The sequence below is a fragment of the Toxorhynchites rutilus genome, chromosome 1, assembly GCF_029784135.1.
Source record: "Toxorhynchites rutilus septentrionalis strain SRP chromosome 1, ASM2978413v1, whole genome shotgun sequence".
Lineage (NCBI taxonomy): Eukaryota > Metazoa > Arthropoda > Insecta > Diptera > Culicidae > Toxorhynchites > Toxorhynchites rutilus.
This window is the reverse complement of record NC_073744.1, coordinates 53,925,430-53,953,250: the sequence shown is the minus strand read 5'-3', so window position 1 is coordinate 53,953,250 and position 27,821 is coordinate 53,925,430. Positions and strand designations below refer to the sequence as shown.

At 37.0% G+C, this 27,821-nt stretch overlaps 1 protein-coding gene, 1 long non-coding RNA gene and 1 pseudogene across 2 annotated transcripts in view; all 3 read right to left on the bottom strand.

Annotated features, from left to right (window-relative positions):
* LOC129762743 (retinal dehydrogenase 2-like) overlaps nt 1–1,145 on the bottom strand; it is a 40,728-nt gene extending 39,583 nt beyond the window's left edge. The window contains exon 1 of the mRNA XM_055761261.1: nt 843–1,145. Coding sequence (XP_055617236.1) covers nt 843–878 — 36 coding nt within the window. The 5' untranslated portion in view covers nt 879–1,145. The remainder of the gene's footprint in view (nt 1–842) is intronic.
* Nucleotides 1,146–2,482: 1,337 nt separating this feature from the next.
* LOC129765466 (uncharacterized) lies at nt 2,483–2,978 on the bottom strand. The gene is made up of 3 exons (XR_008741440.1): nt 2,802–2,978; nt 2,647–2,722; nt 2,483–2,584 (listed from the first exon to the last, which is right to left on the bottom strand). It is a non-coding gene; the product is annotated as an uncharacterized LOC129765466 (long non-coding RNA).
* Nucleotides 2,979–3,410: 432 nt separating this feature from the next.
* LOC129763836 (U4 spliceosomal RNA) lies at nt 3,411–3,579 on the bottom strand (annotated as a pseudogene).
* Between the last annotated feature and the right edge of the window lie 24,242 nt (nt 3,580–27,821).

Genomic DNA, 27,821 nt, shown 5'->3' with positions numbered 1-27,821 from the left:
TTTTGCGATAAAGAACAAAACTAACGCTATTCACGAAAATCTGAGAACCACTATATCGGATTGTCATGGAATGGCTGCATGTACCGTTTTGTCTCAAATTCCGAACACTTAAGCTTTGTTGGCCATTAAACAGTATCTCAATACTCAAAATGGTACGAAATCATGTATTTCTTGGATACAACAGACTTTTCTTTCATTTGGCCACCATAATTTTTTTTTACAAATTCATATTCATAGTTTGATTACATTTGTCTCAAGTTCCGAACACCCAAAATGCAAATTTTTAGCTACTAAACCGATTCAGATGATCAAGATATATCAAATTGAAGCGAATTAGCTATATTTTTTTTGGAAAAATGTTACATTCCCATAAATTTGGATTTTGTGCTTCGAGACTTGATTCAAACTCCGAATTTGCTAACGCAAACATTTCATCGCTGGTTTTGACAGTCACTTTTTTGCAAATGCTTAGTATTATAAGTTATAGGCTGTATCGATACCTGTGAATGATGTTAGAATGAAGCCTATAGCACAAAGAATGCTGAGGTTTTTTTACATTTAAAAATGAAGTGTTCGTAATTTGAGACCGTAAACGGTAGTCTACACTTGTTAATCGCAAAGAAAAAGATTAAAATATGTTTGAACCATGACCCATTGATCAAAAATAAGAGAACCTGTTGCTGTCCAAATTTCGCTTTCGTACAGTTGACAACCATGGTAAGGATTCTAAAAAATTACGTCACAATATCGAGTCTGAACAACATATGATAGCATGTTATCACCTTTGCCAGCCACACGTTGGATATTTGTATCTTCAGGAAAACTCAATCATTTCCACGCACCTGGGTATATTTAATCTCCTGATTTGGATTTGCCATTTTGATGAAGGCTGCGAAAATATCACTATCCAACGATGACAACAACAAAATCCGCTAAATCAACACTTCGCACTTGACTGAGCCGCGTCCACTGTCGCTACTAAACTGCGTATTTCTGGCGACGGTTCTGCCCCTTAACTATGGCGCGTCGGAAGCCGACTTTGAACAATAAAACAAGAGAACAAAAAAAAAAGAGATAATATTTATGTTCTATCTTCTATCCGCTATCAAAACCAAACCAGACGACCGGCCGGTCTGTGATGCTGTGTTGGTATTAGTGGGGCATCTGTCTGGACCTGATAAGGTTTACTATTCTTAAGCCGGGTTCAGACGGTGCGAGTAAGCATACGAGTCGGTCTAGTCAGTTACTGCAGTGCAGCTACTCACACCGTGTGAACACATCATGCCAGTTATTGTCATGTGTGATCCGGCGTGCGAGCTACTTCAAAGTTTTTTGAATTTACTCGCACTTGCATGCTTCACAACGTCAAAAACAGAATTTAGCGTTCGAATCAGTGATGCCAAATGTAATGAAATGTCTCTATTTTTAAGATATTTGAAAATATGTGAAGATATTTATAGACTTGAAAATTATTGGAAAAACAAATAAAACCCTCATAGTTTCTAAACGAAATAATTGTTATTTCGTTTTGCACGCTGGCGGGGCACGCTTTCTTTTTGAGATAGTTTTCTTGAGAATCTCTAATATAGAATCATTATCAGATCACAACTTACAAAAAAAAGTATTGTTCTAAGAAACAGAATACATATTCGATTTAAAAAAGTACATTTTCATTCATTATTAAAATTTTTGAAGCGTATTTATTGCACCTGCAAATCGACTATCATTTTCATTTCACAAAATAAATAAAATTAAAAAAAAAAATCTTTTAGACTACCATTTATAACATCACATCCTTTCGGAATTATCTGAGCTATGGATGTTTTCGAGATTCTAAAAAATATCGACAACAATCCCAACGATATTCCAAAACAAAGGCACATCAATGTCATTTCTAATTTAACTCTTGCAGGTACAGCATCCCTCATGACTGTATCTTGGCGTTGTATTCGTGGAGCAATTAAATCCAACAGTTTTTTCACTTGTTCAGGTGTTATTATCAACACTGCTCTGTAATCTCGGGGATCCTCATCGTAGAGTTCCTTCAATATTGTATTTGTTGCTCCTTTTCTTTGCATCTAATTCCTGGCCCGAATCCTTTTCTCTTTCTGCTTTTTCGGATAGTACCTTCAGTTCAAAGAAATTCAGCACAAAGTATGTATTTTTAAACACGATCAGCGTTTGTTTTGCTATAAAATTGTGTGATGATACATTCAACTGAAAACCTAAGATGAAAACTGCCAATAAAGAAGTCGATTTTGGACCAATCATTTGACAAATTCGGACCTGATTGCTGTTTCTGACTATTTGATGGACATTTGAAAAGTCGCCTGGCATCCCTGGTAAACCCGTGCCGTAGTATCTAGTTTCTCGCCAGCAGCTCACACTGTGTGAACGGACAAGGCGAGTCAACCAATTGTCAAGCGAGTCCACCGGGTCAGTAGCTGCTCATTGTCAAGTCAGCTACTAGCAACGTATAAATGGGCCTTTAGTGTCATTGATGGGAAAATGAAAGCAGACATTGGAATAGTCCTCAAGCTTCGCATGTTTTTAGGTATCCAAGGTAAGACCTTGGTATTTCCACCTATCATGTAGGAATTTTAAACTGTTCAACAGAGGGAAGCGAGGAAACCATTATCTACTCACCTCGTCCCTCCTTGCTCCGGATAAGTTGACTGCCACCAAGTCAATGTTATTTGATACGGATCACGTTTTATGCAGACTGATGGTAAATTTAGATTTTAAAACGACAACTTTTGGGTAGATTAGTCGAGATGATTCAATTGAACGGATACACTCACCATAGAACAGCAAACAACATTGCTATAAATTATTCAATTTGGCAACTGGCGAGATTCTTGCTTTCACTCTCATGCTTTCATACATACACATAGTTCTATGCTGAACCGGTGTAACCAAAGCGAGCGGTCGTTTTTCATTCAAAAAACAGTTCTATTAATAATATACTCATATCTTTACTAGAATAATACGAATATGGTGGCTGCGTACCTGACAATCGCTCGTTGCTTTTGGTTCAGTGGAGCGCCGCTGCGAATGAAACGCGCATGTCCGTGACCTTGACTGCAGCATGTGTGTGTGAGTGAGTAGCAGACAGCAGACGGCGTGTTTTGCCGTTTCATACCAGTTTACAGTTCGACGCCGAGATACACGGTAAAATGATATACAGCACGGTTCCTGCATATGCAATCTATTTGGTGTAGTTTTTCGTTTAACCGATAGATGGCTTCAACTGTTTGGATTATTGAGAATGTTTAATGTGTTTGAAATGCAATCAAATGTCAATGTTTGGAATTAAACGAGAGCTCAATTTATTAGCTATCGCTTACCATTATTTTCCTTTAATCTATATAAGCTACACCGGGCTAAGTTGAAATGGTTTTTCGAAGTTCAACTTGAAAGTAATCTTAAAAACTCTGGATAGGATCATAGGTATATGATAGAACCGCAAGGTTGACGTAGGACTGCCGTTGGCTTAGTAATCAATTGTATTTCTTCAATTAGCAATAATCCCACCTCGGATGATCCTCATTGAGTACGATATCGCCGCTGCGCAGTGCTATCTTTTGTGTATTGATTAAATTAGTGATTAAAATAGTGAATGAATGAAACTATTTTTGAATTCAATTGCAAACAAATCTCAATTTAAGTCAATTCATGCATTATGGTTGTAGTTATCACAGCAAATAGTCATCAACATTTTGCCTAATCATCAAACGGTATGCGTAGAAGTTCAGTGAACTGGCGACATGAAGGGATATCTTCCAATGCAGTCTTGAATAATCAAGCCAAAGCGTTGCATTTGTACCCGATTTTGTAGACCGTGATAGCAAAACGAATTCTGGAGTGTAAGAATATTTGGGGGTATAAAAGTATTGCCTTGTATACTTGAATGTATCTGCAATACCGATTCTACCAACTTCTTGGTTTCGGAATCTGTATTGGGAAAACACATTCAGGTTTGCAAAAATGCAAGCGAGTACAAAAGTACTCGTAGTTTGCATCTTTCCCCAGGCTTCATGGTTTTGAAGTCTGTGTTAGGGAAACATCCATTCATTCCAGCGATCGTACCTCAATCTTTGCGCAATCGTAACTGAGTGGATTTCCAAGCGGCACTCGCTTATATACCGAATGGTGTGATTTCAATAGCCTGTTTGAAAGCAATTTTAGGGCTATTGAAACAAGTTTTTGGATCAAAAAGTAACAAGCATATAATGCGTAGACATTTGATTTTTCGAATGAAGTGTTTATCATACCATTTCGCTCAGTTGTTTAGGAGCTATTAACGCTCAAAATCTCGTTCTCGGGCGTAACGCTTTCGTTTTCGAAACTTTGAACTTACACCCCAGTATAGAAATGAAAGACGTAGTCCTACGTCAAAAATCACTGAATCACTAAATTAAAATCTGTTTGCTGCATATACAAGGCATGACAGATTAATTTCCAATAAAAAATAGAGATTCATACAGAATGCTTCAAAAAATATCAATTTTTGAAATTTGTCATATGCATTGTTTCAACTTGTCCCGTAGAGCGGGGTAAGTTGAAACGCGAACTATCACGAGTTTAATGTGCGGTTCTGTAAGCAACTCAAAACAATCACTAATGATTCAAATATTTACGAAACGCACCCAGGAAGATCCTAGTTAACTTCCGGCTTTACTCACCCCTTATTTCAACTTGTCCCGGTGTATCTAATATTTATTTCTGTCTGTCTCTCTGTCTGATTCGTATGGACTTGAAAATTACTAAACCGATCGGCGTGAAATTTTATATGCAGGGATTTTTGGGGCCGGCGAAGGTTGTTATGATGGCACGAGACAAATTTCCGCATAACTCGAGAACTAACCAAGCAATTGGAATGGTCTGGCTGGTTAAGGAAGTAAAAAGTGCTCCCGAACCAAATCACCCGCTTCATAGAAAATATTGTATAGGGTACCAAATTTTTTTAACCCCTATGTGGCTCACCATTGGATCCATGGTACTTTTCAATTTTTTTGCACGTCATTCTCGATAGCTTCGAGATAAAAATTTAAAAAAATACTGAAAGTTCATGGCGTAAAGAGATATATTATCTTAAAAATTTTTCATTAAAAATTGAAATACTCAAAAAATCTTGAAGTATTGATTTTTGACTTGGGACTACGTCTAACCGGAGTATATGGGGGTAAAATGAAAACCAAAACACGAAACATGCAGGAAAAAATGAAAGATTCCGAATGCTTATAACTCGAACATTTCTCACTGGATCGGAAAGATGTTTGCATCAATTGATAGGGAATATTTCTACGCATCTATCGCATCTATAAAATGTTATTTTTCAGTAGATAAACAATTGAATAACTGTAAAATGTTAAGCGTTATCTAAACGTCCTAACTGCCTCGTTTTGATTGGCTCGATCTACGATTTTCCCAACACATCCATCATAACCAAGCAGCCTTGGGGAAATCGGCATTGCAAACACATGAAAGTATGGGGACTTTTTTTCTCACCGAAATGTGTTCCCTAACACAGACTTCAAAACCAAGCAGCGTTAGAGAAATAGGCATTGCAAATAAATGAAAGTCGGGGGTATTTTGTTCCGACTGAAATGTGTTTCCCTAACACAGACTTAAAATTCATGGAGCGTGGGGAAATTGGCATTGCAAATTCATGCAGGTCGGGGGTATTTTTTTTCCGACTGACATGTGTTTACCTAATACAAACTTCTAAACCAAGGTGTCTGGGGATATCGGCAATGCGAATACATGCAAGTCGGGGACATTTTTGTTCGGACTGAAATGTGTTTGCCTAACACAGACTTCAAAACCAAGGTCTGGGGAAATCGGCTTTGCAAATAAATGCAAACTGCGAGTACTTTTGTACTCGCTTGCCTTTGTGCAGACTATAATATGTTTCCTTAACACGGTCTTCTAAACTTAGGAACCTGGGAAAATCGTGCAGACATTAGTAGCGAATAAACTTCCAAGTTTAAAGCCTCTATAGTATAAAAAGTAGAAATTGTTGAAGTTGTTGATTAATGTAAGCCGGGGGTACTTCTGCACCCGAATGGTTTTTTTTGCACTCCGAAAAGTGTTTTCCTAACACGGATTACAAAAGTGGGTACGAAAACAACGCTTTGGCTCGGTTATTTAAGATTGCATTGAATGATATGCCTTCATATCTTCTGCTCATTGAATTTCTACGCATACCATTTGATGATTAGGCAAAATGATGATAACCATTAGCTGCGATAACGCCTATTGATTAAACAATATGCGTTCGACGTACATGTCAAAATCGAAACTGAGTGCCTGAAATTCATCAAATCAAGCATATTCCCGTTTCGAGAAGTACGTACACTTGAGAGATGCAGACTCCAGAGGGAAATGTAAAATGAAATGATCGTTTGATAATTCCCAAACCAAACGTAAAAGGACTCATTAAATTTACTTGTAACGAAGAACATAACCTATCACAATGCATGAATTGATTTTACATGGCATTTATTCAATATCTTTGCTCACAACGCAAATATATTGAATTCAATTGAATTCGAAAATTGTTGCAATCAAAAATTTAATCAAAACAAACCAATGATTGCTAAGCTAAGAGAGTCCCACGTTAACTATGAGGTTATATCATAGATATAACACACTCATTTTTTTTATGGAGGATTTAGAGATTCAGTACTATTCTAGTTCGCATTTTAATGTGTTTCTACGCCTTTTCTCGATATGTGTGAATGTTTTTTTCTGAACTTTAAGAGTGTTGCGCGGCACAAAAAAAAAATTTTTAAATTTGATTTTTTTAGAATTTTGAGACCTATTACAGGTTAAATTTATAATTCAATATGTATGTTTATTTGTTTGTGTATGTGTTTTTTTGATATTGGTGAACTTTTTTCGGAATATTCCGAGAACTACGTGGTACGAAATATATCTAACAAATTTTTAATAATAATTTTGTATTTCTATTTTTTGTAATATTTTTTTTTCATTTTTCTAAAATCTATTATTGTATTGTATTTGTGTATTCGTAAAAAGACCCTCAAATCTTATCACCAACGCTACGGAATGTATCGTTTCTTTTTTCACGACATTCTCAATAGAAAAGAAAATATGGAAGAAAAACTCATAGTACATCTTACTATGATGAAATTACCATCGAATATTCTTTTTTTTTGGTATTTCGATTTTTTAATGAAATTTGTTAATCCTATGAATAGATCAGATATTGATATGTATATTCTGATGAATTTAAATCCACGATTTTATTCATCATCGCTTTCATAAAAATAAAAAATAAATGCAGACAGTGAACATTACGAAAAAGTTGTAGTAAGTATCCCCGATACATAGGGGGGGCGATCTGGCGTAGTGATAACATCCATTCCTCTCACGCAGAGATCATGAGTTCAATTCTCACTCCCGACATTCTTCCAAAAATTGAAGTAAATGACGAACCAGTCGAAATGTACTGAAAGTCACTATAATAGAGAAAATGAGTGGGTCATATCTATGATATAACCGCAAGGTTCACGTGGAACTACCTTAGCTTAGCAATTATTCGTTTGTATTGATTAAATTCTTGATTGAATGAAACAGTTTCCAAATTCAATTGAGTTCAATATATTTGCTCTGTGAGTGAAAAAAATGAACAAATGCCGTGTAAAGTCAATTCATTTATTGTGATTGATTGTTCTTTGTTACATGTAAATTTAATGACGGACCTTTTACGTTTGGTATGATGACTAGAACAAAATATATGTACGGAAGAATTATCAAACGTTTGATGAACCAGCCTAAGGCTGAAAATCTTTCCAATAAAGACAAAAAAAAATTATCAAACGATTATTTTATTTTACATTTCCCTCTGAAGTTTACATCCCAAAAGTGTACATACTTCTCGAATCTCGAATTTGCTTGAAACTGGGAAGTTCATTCGCTTCTAGTGGCTGCACGATTTTCCCAGGTTCCTAAGTTTAGAAGATCATGTTAGGACAGACATATTCCACTCTGCACAAAGGCAAGCGAGGACAAAAGTACTCGCAGTTTTCATTTATTTGCAGAGCCGATTTCCCCAGAAACCTCGGTTTTGAAGTCTGTGTTAGGGAAACACATTTCAATCGGAACAAAAATACTCCCGATTTGTATGAATTCGCAATGCCGATTTCCCCACGCTTCATGGATTTGAAGTCTGTGTTAGGGAAACACATTCCAGTCGGAACAAAAATACCCCCGACTTGCATGAATTTGAAATACCGATTTCTCCAGGCACCTTGGTTTAGAAATCTCTATTAGGGAACACATTTCGGTGGGAACAAAAGCTCCCCTTACTTTCGTGTGTTCTTTTTCTTCTTTTTGGCTTTAAGAGGGTTTAAACTTTTCAGTTCACTCGCCTCTAGGCTCTTTCGTGTGTTTGCAATGCCGATTTCGCTGCTTGGTTTTAAAGTCTGTGTTAGGGAACATTTTTCGATGAGAACAAAAGTCCCCCTACTTTCATGTATTTGCAGTGCCGATTTCCCCAAGGCTGCTTGGTTTTGATGGCTGTGTTAGGGAAACCGTAAATCGGGCCAATCAAAACGATGCAGTTAGGGCGTTTAGATAACGCCTAATATTTTACAGTTATTCAATTGTGTATCTAATGAAAAACAACATTTTGTTAGTTGCGATAGATGCGTAGAAATATTCCCTATCAAGTGATGCAAACATCTCTCCTATCCAGTACGAAATGTTCGAGCTATAAGCATTCGAAATCTTTCATTTTTTCCTGCATGTTCTGTGTTTAGGTTTTCATTTTACCCTCCATATATTCCGGTTAGACGTAGTCCCACGTCAAAAAAATCCTCGATACAATATAAAAAAAAATCATAAATGTAAAAAAATACGCACGAACACACTTCAAAGCAGTATTCAAAATATAATAATTGCAAAATTTCAAATTACCCAAAAAATTTACCTCGAATGCTCTAAAATTCTGAAAAAAATCACATACCAAAAACAGGTACGTTTAAATGAATATTTTGTATTAATGGATCTAAAAATTAAAAAAATCCAAAAATTCGAAAAACCAAAAAAATTGTGAGGGGTTCTCTCACGACCGCATATTTTCGACGTAGAACTACGCTATTATATTATGCAATCCGCTTCTTTACCACTTCGAAGATTATTTTAGAATGCATCGAAATTTTTGTAATATATTATGTTCTTTGTTACAAATAAATTTGACGAACGTCCTTTTACGTTTGATATAATGACTAGGACTACCAAAATATGTGAACGGAAGAATTGTCAAACGATCGTATTTTACATTTTCCTCTGAAATTATTGCACATCTCATGTTTACGTAGTTCTCGAACCGCGAAAGTTCATTCTGCTCTAGTATCTGAAATGACGATTTTTCCAGGCTTCTCAGTTTAAAAGTACGTTTTAGGGAAACATATTCCGGTCTGCCCAACGACAAGCTAGTACAAAAGTACTCAACACCAAAAAATACTACCGACTTGCATGTATTTGCAAAGCGAATTCCCCCAGGCACATTAATTTTGAAGTCCGTGTTAGGGAAACACAGCACAGTGGAAGAAAATACCCCCGACTTGCATGTATATTTGCAGAACGGATTTCTACAGGTACATCGATTTTTAAGTCTGTGTTGGAGAAAACGTAAATCGGGCCAATCAAAACTTGACAGTTAAAGCGTTTAGATAACGCTTGACATTTGACGGATATTCAATTGTTCATCTAATGAAAAATAACATTTTATTAATTGTGATAGATGCGTAGAAATATTTCCTATTAATTAATGCAAACATTTTTCCAATGTGTAAAGAATTGTTTAAGTTATAAGCATTCGAAATACGGGTAGGGTTAGCACACAAATCGGCAGAACAAATGTATGGGAAAAAAGGAAGTTCTTCCAGTTTTCATGAATTTGAACCTTTTAGAGATTAGCGAATTGTAATGTATAGCATATCAAACAAATCTTAGAGAATTTCCGATTCGATTAGTATGCAAATCATGAGAAATCAGTGAAATTAAATGAATGAAATCACAATGAAAATAGTTATGAACGTTAACTTTATTTCATAAAAACGTGACCTGTTTTCTGATTTGGCACCCTTCCTGAAAGACGTAGTTCTACGTCAAAAAATTATATGGGGATCTAGTGGAGCCGATCTGACTTAGCGGTAACATCTGTACTTTTCACACTGAAGGTCACGAGTTCAATTCTCACTCCCGACATTCTACCAAACATAGATGTTAAAGTGACGAACCAGCCCAAGGCGTTGAATGTCTCTATAATACAGAAGAAAAATTCCCTAATTTTTTAATTTGATACGTTATACTACATTTTCCAAAGCGCTGGTGATGGGGTTTGAGGGCACTTTTCATGGACACATGAATACAATACAATATAGATTTTAGGAAAGTATACAAAATATTAGAAAATGAACAAAATAAAAATAAAAACATATGTTTTAAAAAAAATTACTGAATATTTTCGTATCGCGCAGTTCACGAATTGAAATTTACTGAAAAAAATCACAAATATCAGAAAAAACATACGAACATATTTTACCAAATTAAACCAAAATTATAAAAAAAATCAAAATTTTATAAATACATATTTCTTTTGTTTCGCGTTTTTTGTACACTGTTAAAATTCTGAAAAAAATCACACATATCTAGGAAAGGCGTAGACACACATTTAAATACGAATTGGAGTAGTCCTGAATTTCTAAATCACCCAACAAAATTTTAAAGATTTTTTTTAGTGCCTTAATTTTTTATGAAAAAAAAAATCAGAAAACTTTTCTCGATACACCATGTGAAGAGATCTGCTCATTTGAATCAATCAATCTTGGTAACAGGCTTAAAAAATTATGGTGGGACAGTTATGCCTAGAATATCTACACGGGACAACTGAACTTGATGTTGTTTTTTGAAATACTGGAAACAAACAATAAGTTTTTTTGTGTTTATCCGAAAGATTATGTATGAATTATGTTGTTAATTATGTTATGAAGAAGAGAGTGGTCTGCAATACTTTGCAGAATATAAATCTCGTTGTTCTTAGGCATTCGCTAACAAGGTGTACATGTGTTCTGTTAAACTTTTTTTTTTATCTATTTGATAATTAGTTCGTTCTTCCAAACCAGAAATGAGTAATGCTGACGTCAAATTCTTGTACTTGAGCCGAATAAGAATCTTCAAAAAATATATGGTTGGAGAGTTATGAATAGAACATCAACATGGGACAATTGAGCTTGATGTTGTTTTTTTAAAAGCTGGGAACAAACAATAACTTTTTTATGCTTTTCCGGAAGATTAGACTTAAAAACATCGTTTTATGAAGAGAAGTGAAATTGTCAAAAAGTAACATGGGACATCTATGCGTAGAACGGCAGCATAGATCAAATTGTGAACCACATAGGGGTTCAAAATACAGTCAAAATTTCTTATTTAGAACGGTATGCAATATTTTCCATAGAGCTGGTGATCTGCGTAAACAAATTTGAACTTATCCACAGCACCTCCTTTCCGCTTGGTTTTTTTACCAGCTCAAATGGAAAAGTGACGGCAAATAAAAAGCAAATACAGTTACCAGCAGTACTGTGCAGAACATTATAGGTGGCATCACACGAAAATTCATCCTAACAGGTGACGAATAATCTTGTATTTTTCCCTTTAAGGCAGGTTAGCTAGCTTTTTTGGAATAAAATTATACATGCAAAAAAATGAATTCTGTTTTCGCATTTATCGATTGTATTTGGTTTTTTTTTGCTGTTTACATGGCTTTGGACTAGAGGGAGCTATATATTTTTTTTTGTATTTTTCCTGAAAGTTTTTTTCACATAACATATCCAAAATCAAAAGATGTTAGAAGAAGTTATGATTTTTCAAACTTGGTTAAACAATCATTTTTTTCCCTTTTATTCAAAAATGTATTTTTCAAATACATTTCAAATTCAAAAATTCAAATTCAAAAAAATAAAATCATAACATTTAAACCACCGGACCGATTCAGACAATCGATATATCAAATTGAAGCCAATTAGCAAAAATATTGTTGTTTTTGTAATTATTGATTCTATTTGTTCTTCTATAGTTTACATGGTTAAAGATAGAGAGTGATATATTTTGTTTTATTTTTTTTCTTGAAAACTGAGTATATTCTACATAATATTTCCGAAAATCGGAGATGTGTTTCTCTTCGTTCTTGAATTATGATTTTACAAAATTAACTTGTTTTGAGTCTTCGTTCAATATTTTTTTCGAAAAGAAATAGCTCATTCGCTTCAAATTGATACATCGATTATCTAAATCGGTCCAGTATTTAGAAAGTTGTGAATTTTTAAAAAGTCAGTTTTGGATAAAAGGGGAAGAAGATATTTTTCGGGCCATCTATTAAATGTCAGTGGGAGGGAGTATAATTTAATTCATTAAAAATGTGGAAGCTAGCCATTGTAGTAGTATAGGTAAACCCACGAGTAAAAATGGGGTAATAGTATTTGTGAGAGAAGAGCAAAGCACACGTAAATAGATCGATTCACTTATCAGACTGTGTGGCGCTTAATTGACACGAGTCTTTGAATACATTTGAAAAAAAAATAACAATTCAATACTAAAGTAAAATGTATGAACGATATGTTCCGATGAACAATTGCAAATATAAATATATATAGAAGGTGCATTTGCATATGAAGTAAAATTCTGATTATACGAAAATTCTGATTGGGGCTCTTTTGGTATTAACAAGTTCTTCCGCATAGCAACTCGATGTTGATAATTCCTTAATATTTTCCTTCGTTGATCGTATTGTTTTCACATATTCATGTTGGAGATCCCAAATCCTTCTCTTCGTTGGCCGAGGCATTTTGATTGGATGTAATACTTTTCCGTTTACTATTACTGAAAGCATAGGCAGCCGTGGCAGTGTTCCGAGCTCTGCAATACAATTTTCCTACCCAATGTTAAAGTTGCTAAAACTTACATTATAGACCCACTAAACGTAAACATAATAATTGTATTGATATCAACATAATTTTATTCTATTGATTTTCATGACATGAAACGCTATGACTCAGGAATAACATTTTATTGAGTGGTCTTTCTAGCTGTTTCGATGATGTTGTCTGGCATCAGTGTCGAAAAAATAACGATGCTTTCACCAATACAAACAAAACCATTGTCGAAGATTAAAGAACCAAAATTTAACTTTCAGAGCACTTGCTCGAAGTTTTCCGACGTTTTTCACTATATAGTGCGACAGCAGATGAAAATTTAACATCTTTTTTTTTATCCCATTTATTTATTTAAGGCTCATTAGCATTTTAGCTGTAACAGAACCGAATTTTAATCGTGTACATGACACATGGTTATCATATATCTATAATTAGCACATTACACAGTTGCCATTCGCCAGTATTCCTTCTATACCATTACATACAATTTTTATGAATGAATTATCGGAATTACTACCGCCAGGATGCCGCCTTTTCTACGCAGACGATGTCAAGATATACATAATAGTAAACAATATTGAAGATTGTCTTCTCTTGCAACAATGGATTGATACTTTTGAAGAATGGTGCTCCAAAAACTTATTAACTATAAGCATCTCGAAATGCAATGTAATATCGTTTCATCGGAAATTGAATCCGATTACCTACGACTACAACATCTCCAGCCAACCTCTTGTACGCGTTAATGATATACGTGACCTGGGAGTTATCCTTGATTCAGGACTCATGTTCCGCCTCCATTACGATGGAATCATCGCAAAAGCCAATAGACAATTAGGTTTCATTTTTAAAATAGCCAACGAATTTCGCGATCCTCATTGCCTTCGATTACTGTATTGTGCACTTGTACGCTCGATTTTAGATTCAAATGCTATCGTGTGGTGTCCATATCATAGCACCTGGATAAATAGATTCGAGTCAGTACAAAGAAAGTTCGTGAGATATGCTCTACGCAACCTTCCTTGGCGAGATCCCGTTAATTTACCACCGTATGAACATCGATGTAGGCTGCTTGGACTTGATACACTGGAACGTAGGAGATCTGTCGCTCAAGCTGTATTTGTTGCAAAAATTTTGTTGGGTGAAACCGATGCAGCGGAAATATTGTCACAATTCAACGTTTACGCACCGGAGAGAGTTCTAAGACGAAGAGACTTCCTACTACTTGATGCACGTAATGCAGGTTATGGACAACACGACCCAATCAGATTTATGGCGGCAAGGTTTAACGAAGTTTATGAGCATTTCGACTTCAATACTTCAGCGGCAGTATTTCAGCGCAGACTGTTGAGCAGAAGTTATTAACTCTACCGGTAACATGATTTTGTGAATAACGCTTCAAGCCAACAATGACTTAAAGGGTGTGTCACATCAAATTGCATCACGGAAAAAACGCTGTAGAAATTTAATTTTTAGGAATTATATCTTCAGCTTTCGCTTATAATCAGATAAGAGTGTATAGATCACGTTGGCCATGCTTCACTGTCAATTTTTCGTAAATTTGGAAAAATGTCGTCGAACGAAAAATAGCGTCGTGAATTAATCCTGCGCACTCATTTCGAGAATCCGGAGTTGTCACATCGGGACATCGGTAAGATGCTGGGAATCGTCCAATCCACGGTCAGCAGAGTACTAAAACGATACTTCGAGAACCTAACCATCGACCGGAAGGTGAAGAACGGCAAAAATGGATGCTCCGTTAGTGAAAAAGATCACAAGCGCGTAGTTAAGCAGTTTAGAGGTGATCCGAGAAGTTCGGTCCGGGATGTCGCCAATAAGCTGAATTTGTCAAGTTCATTCGTCCAGCGGACCAAGCAGCGGGAGGGCCTGCGTACATACAAGGTTCAGAAGGCTCCTAACCGCGACGAAAGGCAAAACATGGTGGGGAAGACGCGAGCCCGGAAGCTGTACACCGAAATGCTCACGAAGCCGCATTGCCTGGTAATGGACGACGAAACCTACGTCAAAGCGGACTTTCGTCAGCTGCCGGGCCTGTTGTTCTTCTCCGCAGAGGACAAATTCAGCGTTCCAGAGGAGATTCGCAAGCAGAAACTATCCAAGTTTGCCAAAAAGTACATGGTGTGGCAAGCGATCTGCTCTTGCGGAAAGCGGAGCGCCCCCTTCGTGATGACCGGCACGGTAAACGGGCAGGTTTACCTTAAGGAGTGCCTACAGAAGCGCTTACTACCACTATTGAAGCAACACGAGGGCCCGACCATCTTCTGGCCGGATCTCGCTTCGTGCCACTATTCAAAGGACGTGTTGGAGTGGTACGAAGCCAACGGGGTCACCTTCGTGCCAAAGGAAATGAACCCGCCCAACGCGCCGGAGCTTCGCCCAATAGAGAAATATTGGGCGATTATGAAGCAGGCCCTCCGGAAGAACCCAAAAGTTGTCAAATCGGAGGCGGACTTCAAGAGAAAATGGATTTCTGTTAAAAAAAAAATACAACCTGACGTTGTACAGACCCTTATGGACGGGGTAAAGAGGAAGGTGCGAGCATACGGGCTTGGGCTCGAAGTATGAATAAAAAGAAAATGCCAAAAGTTGTTTAATAGTTTTTATTTTACTGTCTAAAATTTTTAAAAGGAACGGTCTACTGGGCGAATTTCTACAGCGTTTTTTCCGTGATGCAATTTGATGTGACACACCCTTTAGTTCTAAGAATTTTTTATTTTATTTATAGTTTGATTTTATTTTTTGATCACTTGATGTGCAATATGTTTTTATGTATGTTCTAGTTCAACTTAACCGTTTATTGTAAATTTATTGTTATTTTATTGTTATTTTATTGTTTTTCAAACACGAAAAGATATGAAGTTTTTATGCCCTCATAAGTACGTTAACTCGAAAGGGCTTTTCCTCATCATGAAACATTTCATTGAGGCATCAAGCTAGATGGAAATAAATAAATAAATAAATAAATAAATAAATAAATATGGTACATTCACACAGTAGCCATTTAGGCGTAAGAGTATTCTTTCTGTTCTTCCATTATCCAGTAGGACCACCGGACAGCGGAGACAGTTGATTGATCATTGTTGAGTTATTTATAGAACAGCTGCCCGATGTGTCTTGCAGAGCAGAGCAGTTGTATGGATAAATCGATCTTATTTCGACCGTGGATCGATCTCCATCGCTGATTGATTGTTGCGTGGACGTAGCTATTTTGTAACAACACAAAGATGGTCAATGGGGGTCCTGAGTTTTGAACTCACGATCGATCGCTTACTAAGCGAACGCGCAACCAATGTGGCTACGGAGACCCCCTAATTTAACATCTTGTGAGTAATCGATTAGAATTTGGTTGATATTACTTGATGGGAAGTGTGCGAAAACGATCATTTTCTTCACACTGTTTCGCAAAATTATTGATTTTCGGGCGAGGGGTGAGGGAGGGAGATGAAAGAAATGAGCGCCATTGTGGCAGCCATTTGTGGCTAGCTTCCACCTTCATCTTAAGTGATGAATTTCTATTTTTTCAACGCCCAACTGTATGAAAGCTTGGACAATTATTGGTCATGGATACGGTTGTGTGAAGAGAATATCATATTTACAGTGTCCCTTGTATGAATATCAAATAGTTTTTTGTTCTGTGAACGTTGGAAAATTGGTGTTTTAAAAAACAAAAAAATCTTGACACAACCGATTAGACAATTGATTATCCTTTTTCGTGTGTTTCATTTTTATACTCACTAATTCTCCAATCACTACTCTGATGAAGCACAATTTTCCTCAAGTCCGATGAAAGAATTTGCTAAGAAAATGAATGCAAACAAACATTTCGTAATTACCATTGACGAACGAGAGAAAATTCCATCTAGGAAGGTAAACTACAAAACATAATTCAATGGAACAAATTTTCCTTAAATCCTAGGTCAATTAACTCTCCTGTATCCGCGTGCTAAATCATAACTCGTATACTCGCGCACGGTGTCACAAATCGTTCGTGTCTCTGTAATATTGCTATTGTGTACTTTTTAGACGTTATTTGTGTTTATTTAAAGAAAAGGATATAATTGAATGAAAAAAAATCCAGAAAGCATGTTCTCTTCAACTTTATTCGGTTTCAACTGTCATTTAACCCTTTGCGGTCGTACTAAATTTGGGTATGGGTGTCGTAATGGTCGGAATTTTTTTGACGTAGGACTACGTCTAACCGGAAGATATAGGGGGTGAAATGGAAATCCAGGCACTGAACAAGTAGGAAAAAATGCAAGATTTGGAACGCTTATAACTCGAGCATTTCTCAATAGATCGCAAAGGTTTTTGCATCAATTAATAGGAAATATATCTACGCATCTATCATAACGAATAACATTTCATTTTTCTTGAGATAAATAATTTAATAATTGTCAAATATCAAGCATTGTCAAAATGCACTATGTGCCCACTTTTGATTGGTCCATTTTGTGCTCCTCAAATCGTACCGACCAAAACGGGCAACCAGAGCAGCAGCGAAATAGAATGAAGCACGATTGGAAAGGAAAAAGAAAAAAATGAACGAAACATTGGTCGCAGTCTCACACATGCGTAATTCTCGAGCCAGCCAGTCAGCTTAAAAATCCCCGCTCCGCTGCCGTAACGATCATTCTCATTCAAACCGTACACCACATCGGTTCGTATCACAACACATCAACAAACCAACACAAGCAGCCATGTCTGGACATGGTAAAGGAGGAAAAGTGAAGGGAAAGGCAAAATCCCGCTCGAACCGTGTTGATCTGGAGTTCCTCGCAAGGGTAGCTAGGCCGAGCGCGTTAGTACCAGTGCACCAGTCCACCTAGCCGGCGTTATATAGTTTCGGCCGCCGAAGTGATCGAGTTAGCTGGCAAAGCTGCTCGCGACGATAAGAAAACCCGCATTCGGAACACAACACATTCGGTTCGGTGGACATCAAGACAACAGGCAGTTGCAGCGAGTGGCGAGTGGCAAACGCAATCGCAAAACGGCATCAGGCAGCAGAAGAAAAAAGTTTGTTCTTTATACAAACTGCTTTGGTGGCAAATCCAGAACAAGGCGGCATCGAGGGCGTTCGAAATGGTTTTTTTCAAAACCACGAGTACAAAGTTTTCTAAATTGGAACCATTCCATAAAACAAGGCGCTTTTCAGGGCCATTAAACCTTCCCACATTGAAAGTCGACACTGTACCACTGTCATCGCAAATGTTCAATTACAGGTTAAAATCGCCTCCAATGCGACACTGAGTGGTGCTTCGGCACGTCTCATTGAATGTAATTTACTGTAAAATATGTCACAAGCTGGATGGGAAGAAATTTTCCAACTGTGAAAGCTGTGGCGAGTGGCACCAAATCGCTAAACAGGAAGGTTTAGCCGAACAAGATGGGGATATCGAGTGATAACAAAACATTAAACTCTTTAGATTGAAGATAATTTTGTGATCCTGAAATGGACCCTTTTTAGCCTGCATGTGAATCCAACGAGCGAACAAATCGTAATGAATGTATTTTTTTGCCATCGCTCCCTTTTAACGCTCATTCGTTCGTCTCGTTGGACTCGCCCCTCTGGCTGAGTCTGCCGATTTGTCTCTATTCTGTGAGTGTGTACCGCTAGAGTATAAAACACGCGGACCCCAAAAAAATATCTTATTTTCTTTCAAACCGTAAACCCGTGTGGTTGTACGGCATCGGCACTCGAACCGTGCAGGTCTCCAGTTCCCTGTTGGTCGCATTCACTGATTGCTCCGCAAGGGTAACTAGGCCGAACGGATTGGTGCCGGAGCACCAGTATACCTAACAGCGATTATAGAGTTTCGGCCGTCGGAGTGCTCGAGTTGGCTTGCAAAGCTGCTCACGACAATCAGAAAACCCGCATCAAGAACAGAGCAGCTTCGGTTCGGCGCTCATCAAGGCAACAATTAGTGGATGGGAAGAAATTTTCCAACTGTGAAAGCTGTGGCGAGTGGCAAACGCAATAGCTAAAGAGGAAGGTTTAACCGAACAAGATGGGAATATCGAGTGATAACAAAAACACAACACCAAAGGTTCTTTTCAGAACCATCAACATATCCATAAAGAGTAAACAGTAAACTAATCCATTTTTCAGGTAGATAGGTAGGTATTCACGTATTCAAAATAAAACAATATAATTAAAATATATATGTAACAAAACTGTCCCCTTTGTATAGTCCTACGTCACTCAGGTTATGTCCCCGACATTACCCACCTGTCTTTTTTTCTTGAAAAAGCAGTAATACATGCGAGATTATGAAAAATACATTTTTTTTTTGTAAACTAACAATGTATTTTAATGTGATGTTTTTATATGAAAAAGGTTTTGTCGCTTGAGACACTTGTGCGATTATTCAAACAACATGAGAAATTTATGCGAACAGTAGTTCTGATACTCATGAACAATCTTTTCCATCACACCAAAGTTATACAATGGTTAAATTCTGTTGTTATGATTTTTGTCCCACATTCCTATGCATTCAACGCACTGTGTTTTGTTTTGTGTGAGTGACTACTTTGTTTGATACTGAGTACCGTTATCTATTACTCATAGAAGCACCGTATTGATTCGTGAACATGCTAGACATCAAGCTTCGTTTAGGAAAAGCATAAACTGATGTTGAGTAAAACATATAATTAGCATGGTTTCTTGCTGTGGTGGCTGTAAGCAGACGAACGACCACAAAGAGTCAATTCTGCCTCCTCAAAACAGAATTATTGATTTTTCGGTCTGTGAGCCACGACGGTAAAATTTGTAAGGGGCTGTATCTAGGACACGACCGCGTTTTCAACGTAGACCTATGAAATTATATTATTCAGTCCGCTTGTGTATTGCTTCGGATATTATTATAGAATGCATCGAAACTATTATTGAAATAAAATTTTAGTTATTAGTTATTTTTACTATTCCAGTAGTGAAAATTATCATTTAAAATTGGAAAAATTCACAACTGCCTCCCAGCCTGGTAAACTGATAGAGAATAATAGTCTCTCGAAATGGATATGTATTTAGAGCTAACTCGCTCGCAACTGTGGTTCCAAATCACGGATCAATTATTTATACCGAATAAGTTGAAAACGAGCAGAAACGTATGTCGGAAGAACAAATCACGCTTAACTTTTCAAAAGGACCTATCTGTTTTGATCGATTGTCTTCATTGACTTTCTCTTCCGATAACCACGGCATTGCAAACAGATTTTGCACCAGTTTTCCCGTATAGTTTGATGAACAAGGTATCACTTTACACTCCTGATTGTCGAACACATCAGAAAATGCTTTTACCACTGAGTTATTAACGGTAGAGAATGTCGATGAAGAGAATCGATCAAAATAGATAGGTCATATTGAAAAGTTAAGCGTGAAATGTATGGGAAAATGTAAATGCCTCCAGTTTTCATAAATTTAAATCGTTTAGGGATTAGGAAATTTTTATGAATAGCATATCAAACAAATCCATCAAATAACCCAATGAAGTATCAAAACCAGCCGTATGGCACCCTCCATGTTTTTGATGCCAACATCTCACACGTTAGAAGTATTTGTTTTCTTCAAAACAGCGATCCGCGTTGACGGCAGTGAGCTTCGTTTTAGCTTTCCCATATCAAATTAGTATTCTGTTTAAATTAAAAACATTTTTGTTTGCAGGTGGGGAAAAAGTCTCATACCAAAATTGTTTATGAAGACAACTTTATATTATAAAGAAAAAACAGGAAGTGGGTTATATCTATGGTATATCCGCAAGGGTGACGTAGGACTATAGTTGATTTAGAGATCATTTGTTCGAAGTTGAATCTAAATCCATTCTGAATGAATGAATAAATGAATATTTGGGGGACTTCGAAAACGAGAGCGTTACGTGGGAGGCACAAGGTTTTATGCATCCAATATAGGATACGAAAAACCTTGTTCTGAAGAATAATCTTCAGAAGCTAACCTGCTAACTGTATTTGATTGACAAATCACAAACCCAAATGTATTATATGGATATTTTATGGATAGAAAACATTAAAATAAACTCTTTCGCTTGAATGTAATTTTCAATTCCAAGGGGAACTGGCAGATTATTTTCCAGCAACGATTAGATATTTCCACATTTTCCTCGATACTGGAAGCCTACCAGTGGTTAATACTAACTCGATAACCACCTGTTAATAGTACTTGATTGAAAAATATTTGGTCACAGTGTTACATGGATAGAAAACATTAAAATAAACTCTTTCACATGAATGTATTTTCAAATTCCCTGAGGAACTGGCAGATCATTTTCCAGCAATGATTAGATCTTTCCGGAACTTTCTCGATGCTGAATGGCATCCAAACGGAAAGAATTCTGCGCGTGCATGTGTCGATCCTTCGCCGTTCACCTCCTCCAGCACGTTAGGCAACGATGGTGTCTTGTCGATGTCCTCACGAAAAATGAATGTGTCTCACCACCAGAATATCGCTTAAGTATGCTTTTTGTGTGTGATTGAATCGAGAGAAGGTGTGGTTTACGATGGCAATTTGGAAGGCAAACTAGAGGGGAATGAACTCTCTGAGCTCGGAACTTTCGGCGACTGAGCAATAATCGATTGCGGGCGCATACAATATTGGATACGGAAATATCCTACTGATGGGGAAGAAAAATCTTCTGAAGCTATCCTGTTAATTGCGATTGATTGAAAAATCACACAACCAAATGTATTTGGTCACAGTGTTACATGGATAGAAAACATTCAAATAAACTTTTTCACATGAATGTATTTTTAAATTCCCAGAGGAACTAGCAGATTATTTTCCAGAAAAGATTAGAAAAGATTTCCGGAACTTTCTCGATGCTGAATGGTATCCAAACGGAAAGAATTCCGCGCGTGTATGTGTGTGTAGCGATGTCTTCCCGGGGAACCGTTTGTGGCATCACTCTCCTCCTGATGGATTCCCTTCTGGCCTAGGGTGCACAAACAGGCTCTTGGTGATACCGTTCATCCGCGCTTTCATAATAAACGAAGAGCTTCACCACAACAGCGACAACATGCTCCAATCGCTGTTCAATTAGAACTGAGTGGATTTCCGAGCGGCGCTCGCTTATATACCGATTGGTGATTTCAATAGCCTGTTTTGAAAGCAATTTTAAGACTATTGAAACAAGTTTTTGGATCAAAAAGTAACAAGTATAGAACGCGTAGACATTTTATCTTTCGAATGAAGTGCTTATCATACCATTTCGTTCAGTTGTTTAGGAGCTATTAACGCTCAAAATCTCGGTCTCCGGCGTAACGCTTTCGTTTTCGAAACTTTGGTTTTACACCCCGGTATAGAAATGAAAGACGTAGTCCTACGTCAAAAAATCAGCAACAATGTTGGAATTGTATGACCATATGGTTGAATGAAAGTCAGAAATACGTGTTTCTAATAATCAAATAACATGATATGAAAATTTTCATTCAAATTTTAAAATTGAAAAACCGGCTTCGTGTCTTCTAATCTGATAGAGATTACACCAACGAGTTTGGGGCACAAATTATGGCCCTAATTTGAAGTCGCCACCAGACGTCGACACCATCGCGAATTACCAATTTACCACCATCTGACATATCGTGATGTCGATGATGAACTTTTACATCAGAGGGATGGATAGTGAGATAGGCGGTGACGGTAGGTAGAGTGAGATAGCGATAATCGTGTCATACACCTGATCAAAACAATGTTTTTGCTGTCGTTGTATATCACACCATTTCTATGTTATGTTACCATCGTATCAGGTTACAATTCCGCTAAATATCCGCTAAAACCAACTTCAATAAGAACAATGAAATCCACTTAACGTAATTTAATCCCATAAATCGTTTTGCTTCGATCACGATTTTATATTAATGAGGAGTAATGATGCGGTAATTATCAAACTGAAAATAATGCAAAACTCCATTATTATCTATTTCAAATCAACGATGACACGTGACGACACTTTGTTGTGGTCATGTGTCCACTCCGGTAACCAAATATGCTATCCCAGAAAAAAGAAACAAAATTTATATACTGTTAAGTAATAAATTACGCTACATATTTATAGCTAATGTCCGCTCAGTTTAGGGCCTTTGACCAAGCAAAATGTTCACAAGCCGCCGAATACAGTCAATGAATATGCGCAGTGGAGTGCCACAAATGTAAACATTTGCTCTTTATTTTTGCTGTATATTTACTAGCCGTTTCAATTTTCTTCCCTTCTGTTTTGTCGATTGTAAACCGCATTCGTGTGGCATCGATTCCAATTCCGCGGCATTGTCTAAGGGAGAAAGTACCAAAAGGGACGGATAGACGGCCTGAAAGTGCGCCTCAAAACAGAAGGCGCACAACGAGCGGCGGCGGCAACGGCGGCCAGAGCGATATGATAAGATTTATTTACATTCGGTTTGGCTGCGAAGGGAATTTATTTTTAACGTTTAATATTTTATTCCTTTCAGGCTGCGCCGTTCTCCGCCTGATTCTGCTGTCGGACTTTCAACAAGCGGAAGTTGCAAGATTTAGCGAACGGTGGGCATTTGGTGAGCGCTCGAATGTTTCAATCGTTTAGATAATTTGTGAGCCAGGAAACCGAGAGGGAGATATATAGTTGCACGTTTCAGACCGCACGGTTGGATTTCGCGCTCCCACTTGCCTCTCTAAAGTGGGCAAATGAATCTTTTATCACCTTGGTACTCATCACACACGACAGCAACAAGCGAGAACAGCTCGAAACCATACACAAACCATAAAGTACAACTGCAATTGAAACCAAGTTTCAGAACGAGGCCAAGATCAAGACCGCATATATCGGATAACAATCGCTCAGTTGAAATCAGAACTTTGAGGTTTGTTCGGGTTGTGATTGAAATTGAAAGCAACAAGATCAAGTTCGAGTAAGGATAAGATTATTTTGTTCTTGAGCCGATTTTCTGGACGCAAACCACACGATGAAGTTCGGTTGGGTTTTGGTTGGAAAGGAAAATAAAAATTATAGAGAGTGGTGTTCAGGACACGACCGCATTGGTTGACATAGGACCACGAAATTACTTATTTGTATACTATTTCACAAAGAAACGAAATATAAACAGAACAGCTTAGGCGGAAATTCTAGGAAAGGTATAGCATAATGAGGGACGAGTCTGTGTGTGTTTAAATTCTGTAAAAGATTAATTTTTATTAAATTCTAACAGTTTCAAACTGCACTCGAGTCTGCTAAGCTGCTTGATAGTATATGTTTGTCGACACAGTATTTTCGTCATCGCGAATTACGTCAAATATTAAAAAGTTGAGCGCCGTATCGGTCCCTAGGGAATGACACTGAGCTTTTGGCTAGAAAAACGTTGATCACTGGAACTGACAGATACGAAATTAGGAATACAGCGGGGACTCGATTATATTCTTCTTGAAAGGCGTTAACGCTCCCTGTGGAACTTTTGCCGTCTCAACGTATGCATTAATTAGCGTCGTTTATTAATACTTGGTTGAGATTTCTTAAGCCAAATAACACGCCTTGAATGTATTCCGAGGGGCAAGCTCTAGAATACGCGTCACCACAGTGCAAGTCGAAGGAAATTTCTTTGACGAAAAATCCCCGGCCAGAACGGGAATCGAACCCTAACACCCGGCATGATAATGTGAGACATTAACCAGTCGACCATGGATGCACGACTCGATTATATACAGTCTCCGATTTCTTTTCACTGTATATAATCAAATCCTGTATATAATAGAGTAAAGAAAAAAAAATTATTCGTTTTTAATGCTATATGCGTTTATTGAAAATAAAAGAAGAATTTAATTTTTGATTCATCCCCTTAAAGTCAGAAAATACCTTTCTCACACGAAAAAAAATTTTTTTTCCCAGAATCTCAAAGGAGATGATAGATGATTATATTTTATGAACAAAATCCTTCTACGTGTATGTTCGAATTTCAACAATGACAGAGTTATAGAATTTTTTTTTGTTTCGGACTATGTTGCCTCAAACTGGCATTACACAGAAAAGTAAGCTACGTAAGCCAATTCTGTTGCTTTCATTTGAAAGATGAGAAAATTTAGTACATGATTTAGTAGTCGAATATCTAAATTAGATGATTTAAAGAACATTTTGGAAGCGAAGGTTGAAAAGTTAGTAATTTTTAATGTGCAATTGTTCATATTATCCCAAAAATTCTTATTAAACTTAAATTACTCTACAATTTGTTCTCTGACACCCAACTTCTATCTTTTTTAATTTCGCTGCAATATCGATATATAAAATTCCTGGTGAAAAGTCAAGCAAAATATTCAAAAATCGCGGTTACATTTTTTCTAGAAATGAATCATATTTGAATTTTATAAAAGAAAATATTCAAACTGTATATAATCGAATCACATATGATCGGGTCCGTATATAATCGAGTCCGACCTGTTTTCGGGGCTTAACGTGTAAACCGACTGTATATCGTAAGCAGGGTTACCATATCTACAGAATAATATGTAATAATACAGATTTTTTAGACTTTTTGTAACCAAGAGTCTGCCGTACAAATGAAACATAAATTTCTGCATTACTCAAGAATTAATGAAGCAATTGAAACCAAATTAGGCACATTAAAGTAGTAGGGTGCAATAAATGTTTCTATGTTGGTTAGACTCTCCACCCCCCTCTCTAAGGGGGGGGGGGGGGAGCTGCCATACAAATGAAACACAAATTTCTGCATTACTCTAGAATTAATCAAGCAAATGGAACCAAATTTGGCATATGGAGGTTTTAGGGAGCAATAAATGTTTTTACGGTGGTTAGATACTTCTCCCCCCTCTCTTAGAGGGAGCTGCCATACAAATGAAACAAAAATTTCTGCATTACACGAGACTGAATCAAGCAAATGAAACCAAATTAGGCATATTGAGGTTTTATGTGCAATTAATGTTTCTATGATGGTTAGACTCTCCACACCCCTCTCTCAGAGAGGGCTGCCATACAAATGTAACACAAATTTCTGCATTACTCGAGAATTAATCAAGCAAATGAAACCAAATTAGGCATATTAAGGTTTTAGGGTGCAAAAAATGTTTCTACGGTGGTTAGATACTCCTCCTCCTTCTCTTAGGTGAGGCTGCCATAAAAATGAAACACAAATTTCTGCATAATTCGAGAATTAATCAAGCAAATGAAACCAAATTAGGCATATTGAGGTTTTATGTGCAATTAATGTTTCTATGATGGTTAGACTCTCCACACCCCTCTCTCAGAGGGGGCTGCCATACAAATGTAACACAAATTTCTGCATTACTCGAGAATTAATCAAGCAAATGAAACCAAATTAGGCATATTAAGGTTTTAGGGTGCAAAAAATGTTTCTACGGTGGTTAGATACTCCTCCTCCTTCTCTTAGGTGAGGCTGCCATAAAAATGAAACACAAATTTCTGCATAATTCGAGAATTAATCAAGCAAATGAAACCAAATTAGGCATATGTAGGTTTTAGGGTACAATAAATGTTTTTGTTGTGGTTAGACTCTCCACCCTCTCCAGACTCTCGAAGAAATGGAGCTAAATTTGTCATGTGAATATTTTAGGGGACACGAAACGTTTCCATGGTGAATAGACACTCCTCCCCTCACTCTGAGGGGAGAGGGGACTGCCATACAAATGAAGCATACATTTCTGCATAATTCAAGAGCTAATCAAGCAAACCGAACCAAATTTGGCATGTGAAGGTTTTAGGGGGCAAGAAACATTTCTAAAGTGGTTTAACACTCCTCCCACCTTTCTGAGAGGGGGGGGGGGGCACAATTTGGGATGTGAGGGTTTTTGGGTATGAGAAATGTTTCTATGATGGAATGACACCCCTCCCTCCTCTGGAATGGAGAAGGAGTCCCATAGAAATGTTACACATATTTCAACCAAAAAAAGTCCAACCAAACATGACAATTGAAAATTTTCGGATAACTCTGAAAGAAAAAGGGTGAATTCGGAAAATTAAATTCCCATATGTTCTGCAATTACATAGTGACAAGTGCTGTTAGTCCATTTGATGTTTGCGCTAGCGAAATTGATCTTTTTTCGAAACTGGACATTGATTTCAATGTGAAACGCACTCCTATATCTTCTTCTATCTATACCAATAAAAAAGTATCGCCGGATGTGTTGATAAGAGCAGAAATCGAGGAAGGAATTGTCCGATGTAGGGCTGTCTTTATTCTATCATATTTTCTGTATTTTTATACAGAAAATATGATAGAATAAAGACAGCCCTAAATCGGACAATTCCTTGAACGAGAATTGTGTCTGAAAATAATCTGATATTATAATGATGAGTTTTGGTAGAAGTACTAGGAATTTCATAGTAAAAAGGTAAATTCAACGGGGTCGATTAGAAGATCAATCAAGGAACAGTTCTGCGATTGGACCCATGAATTTGCTCATAGTAAGAAAACGTGAATGTTTGAGGGTATTGATAACAAAAAACAAATGTTGGGTGGGACGAAGTTTGCCGGGTCAGCTAGTACGTAATAAAAATAACGCTCCGGTGGCGGCACTACGTAAGTACCAATGCTACAAGCTGACACTGTCACCGTTTATCCTAACTTGCATGGTTAATATAAAAAATTTAGAAAAATAAAAAACAAAATTCCAGCTTTTACGGATAAAATTTAATTTTTTTCCAGCTTTTTCTATTTCTTTTAATTTTCCAGCTTTTTCAAAAATTTGGTTGGCATCCATGGTGGATACCATCAACACCGTCAAATTCATATTAACTATGCCAATCAAAATTGAACTTATAAATTTAATACAGATTTCTATACAGATTTTCTGAGAATACACTAAGATATAAAGATTTTTTTGGGAGTTAAAAC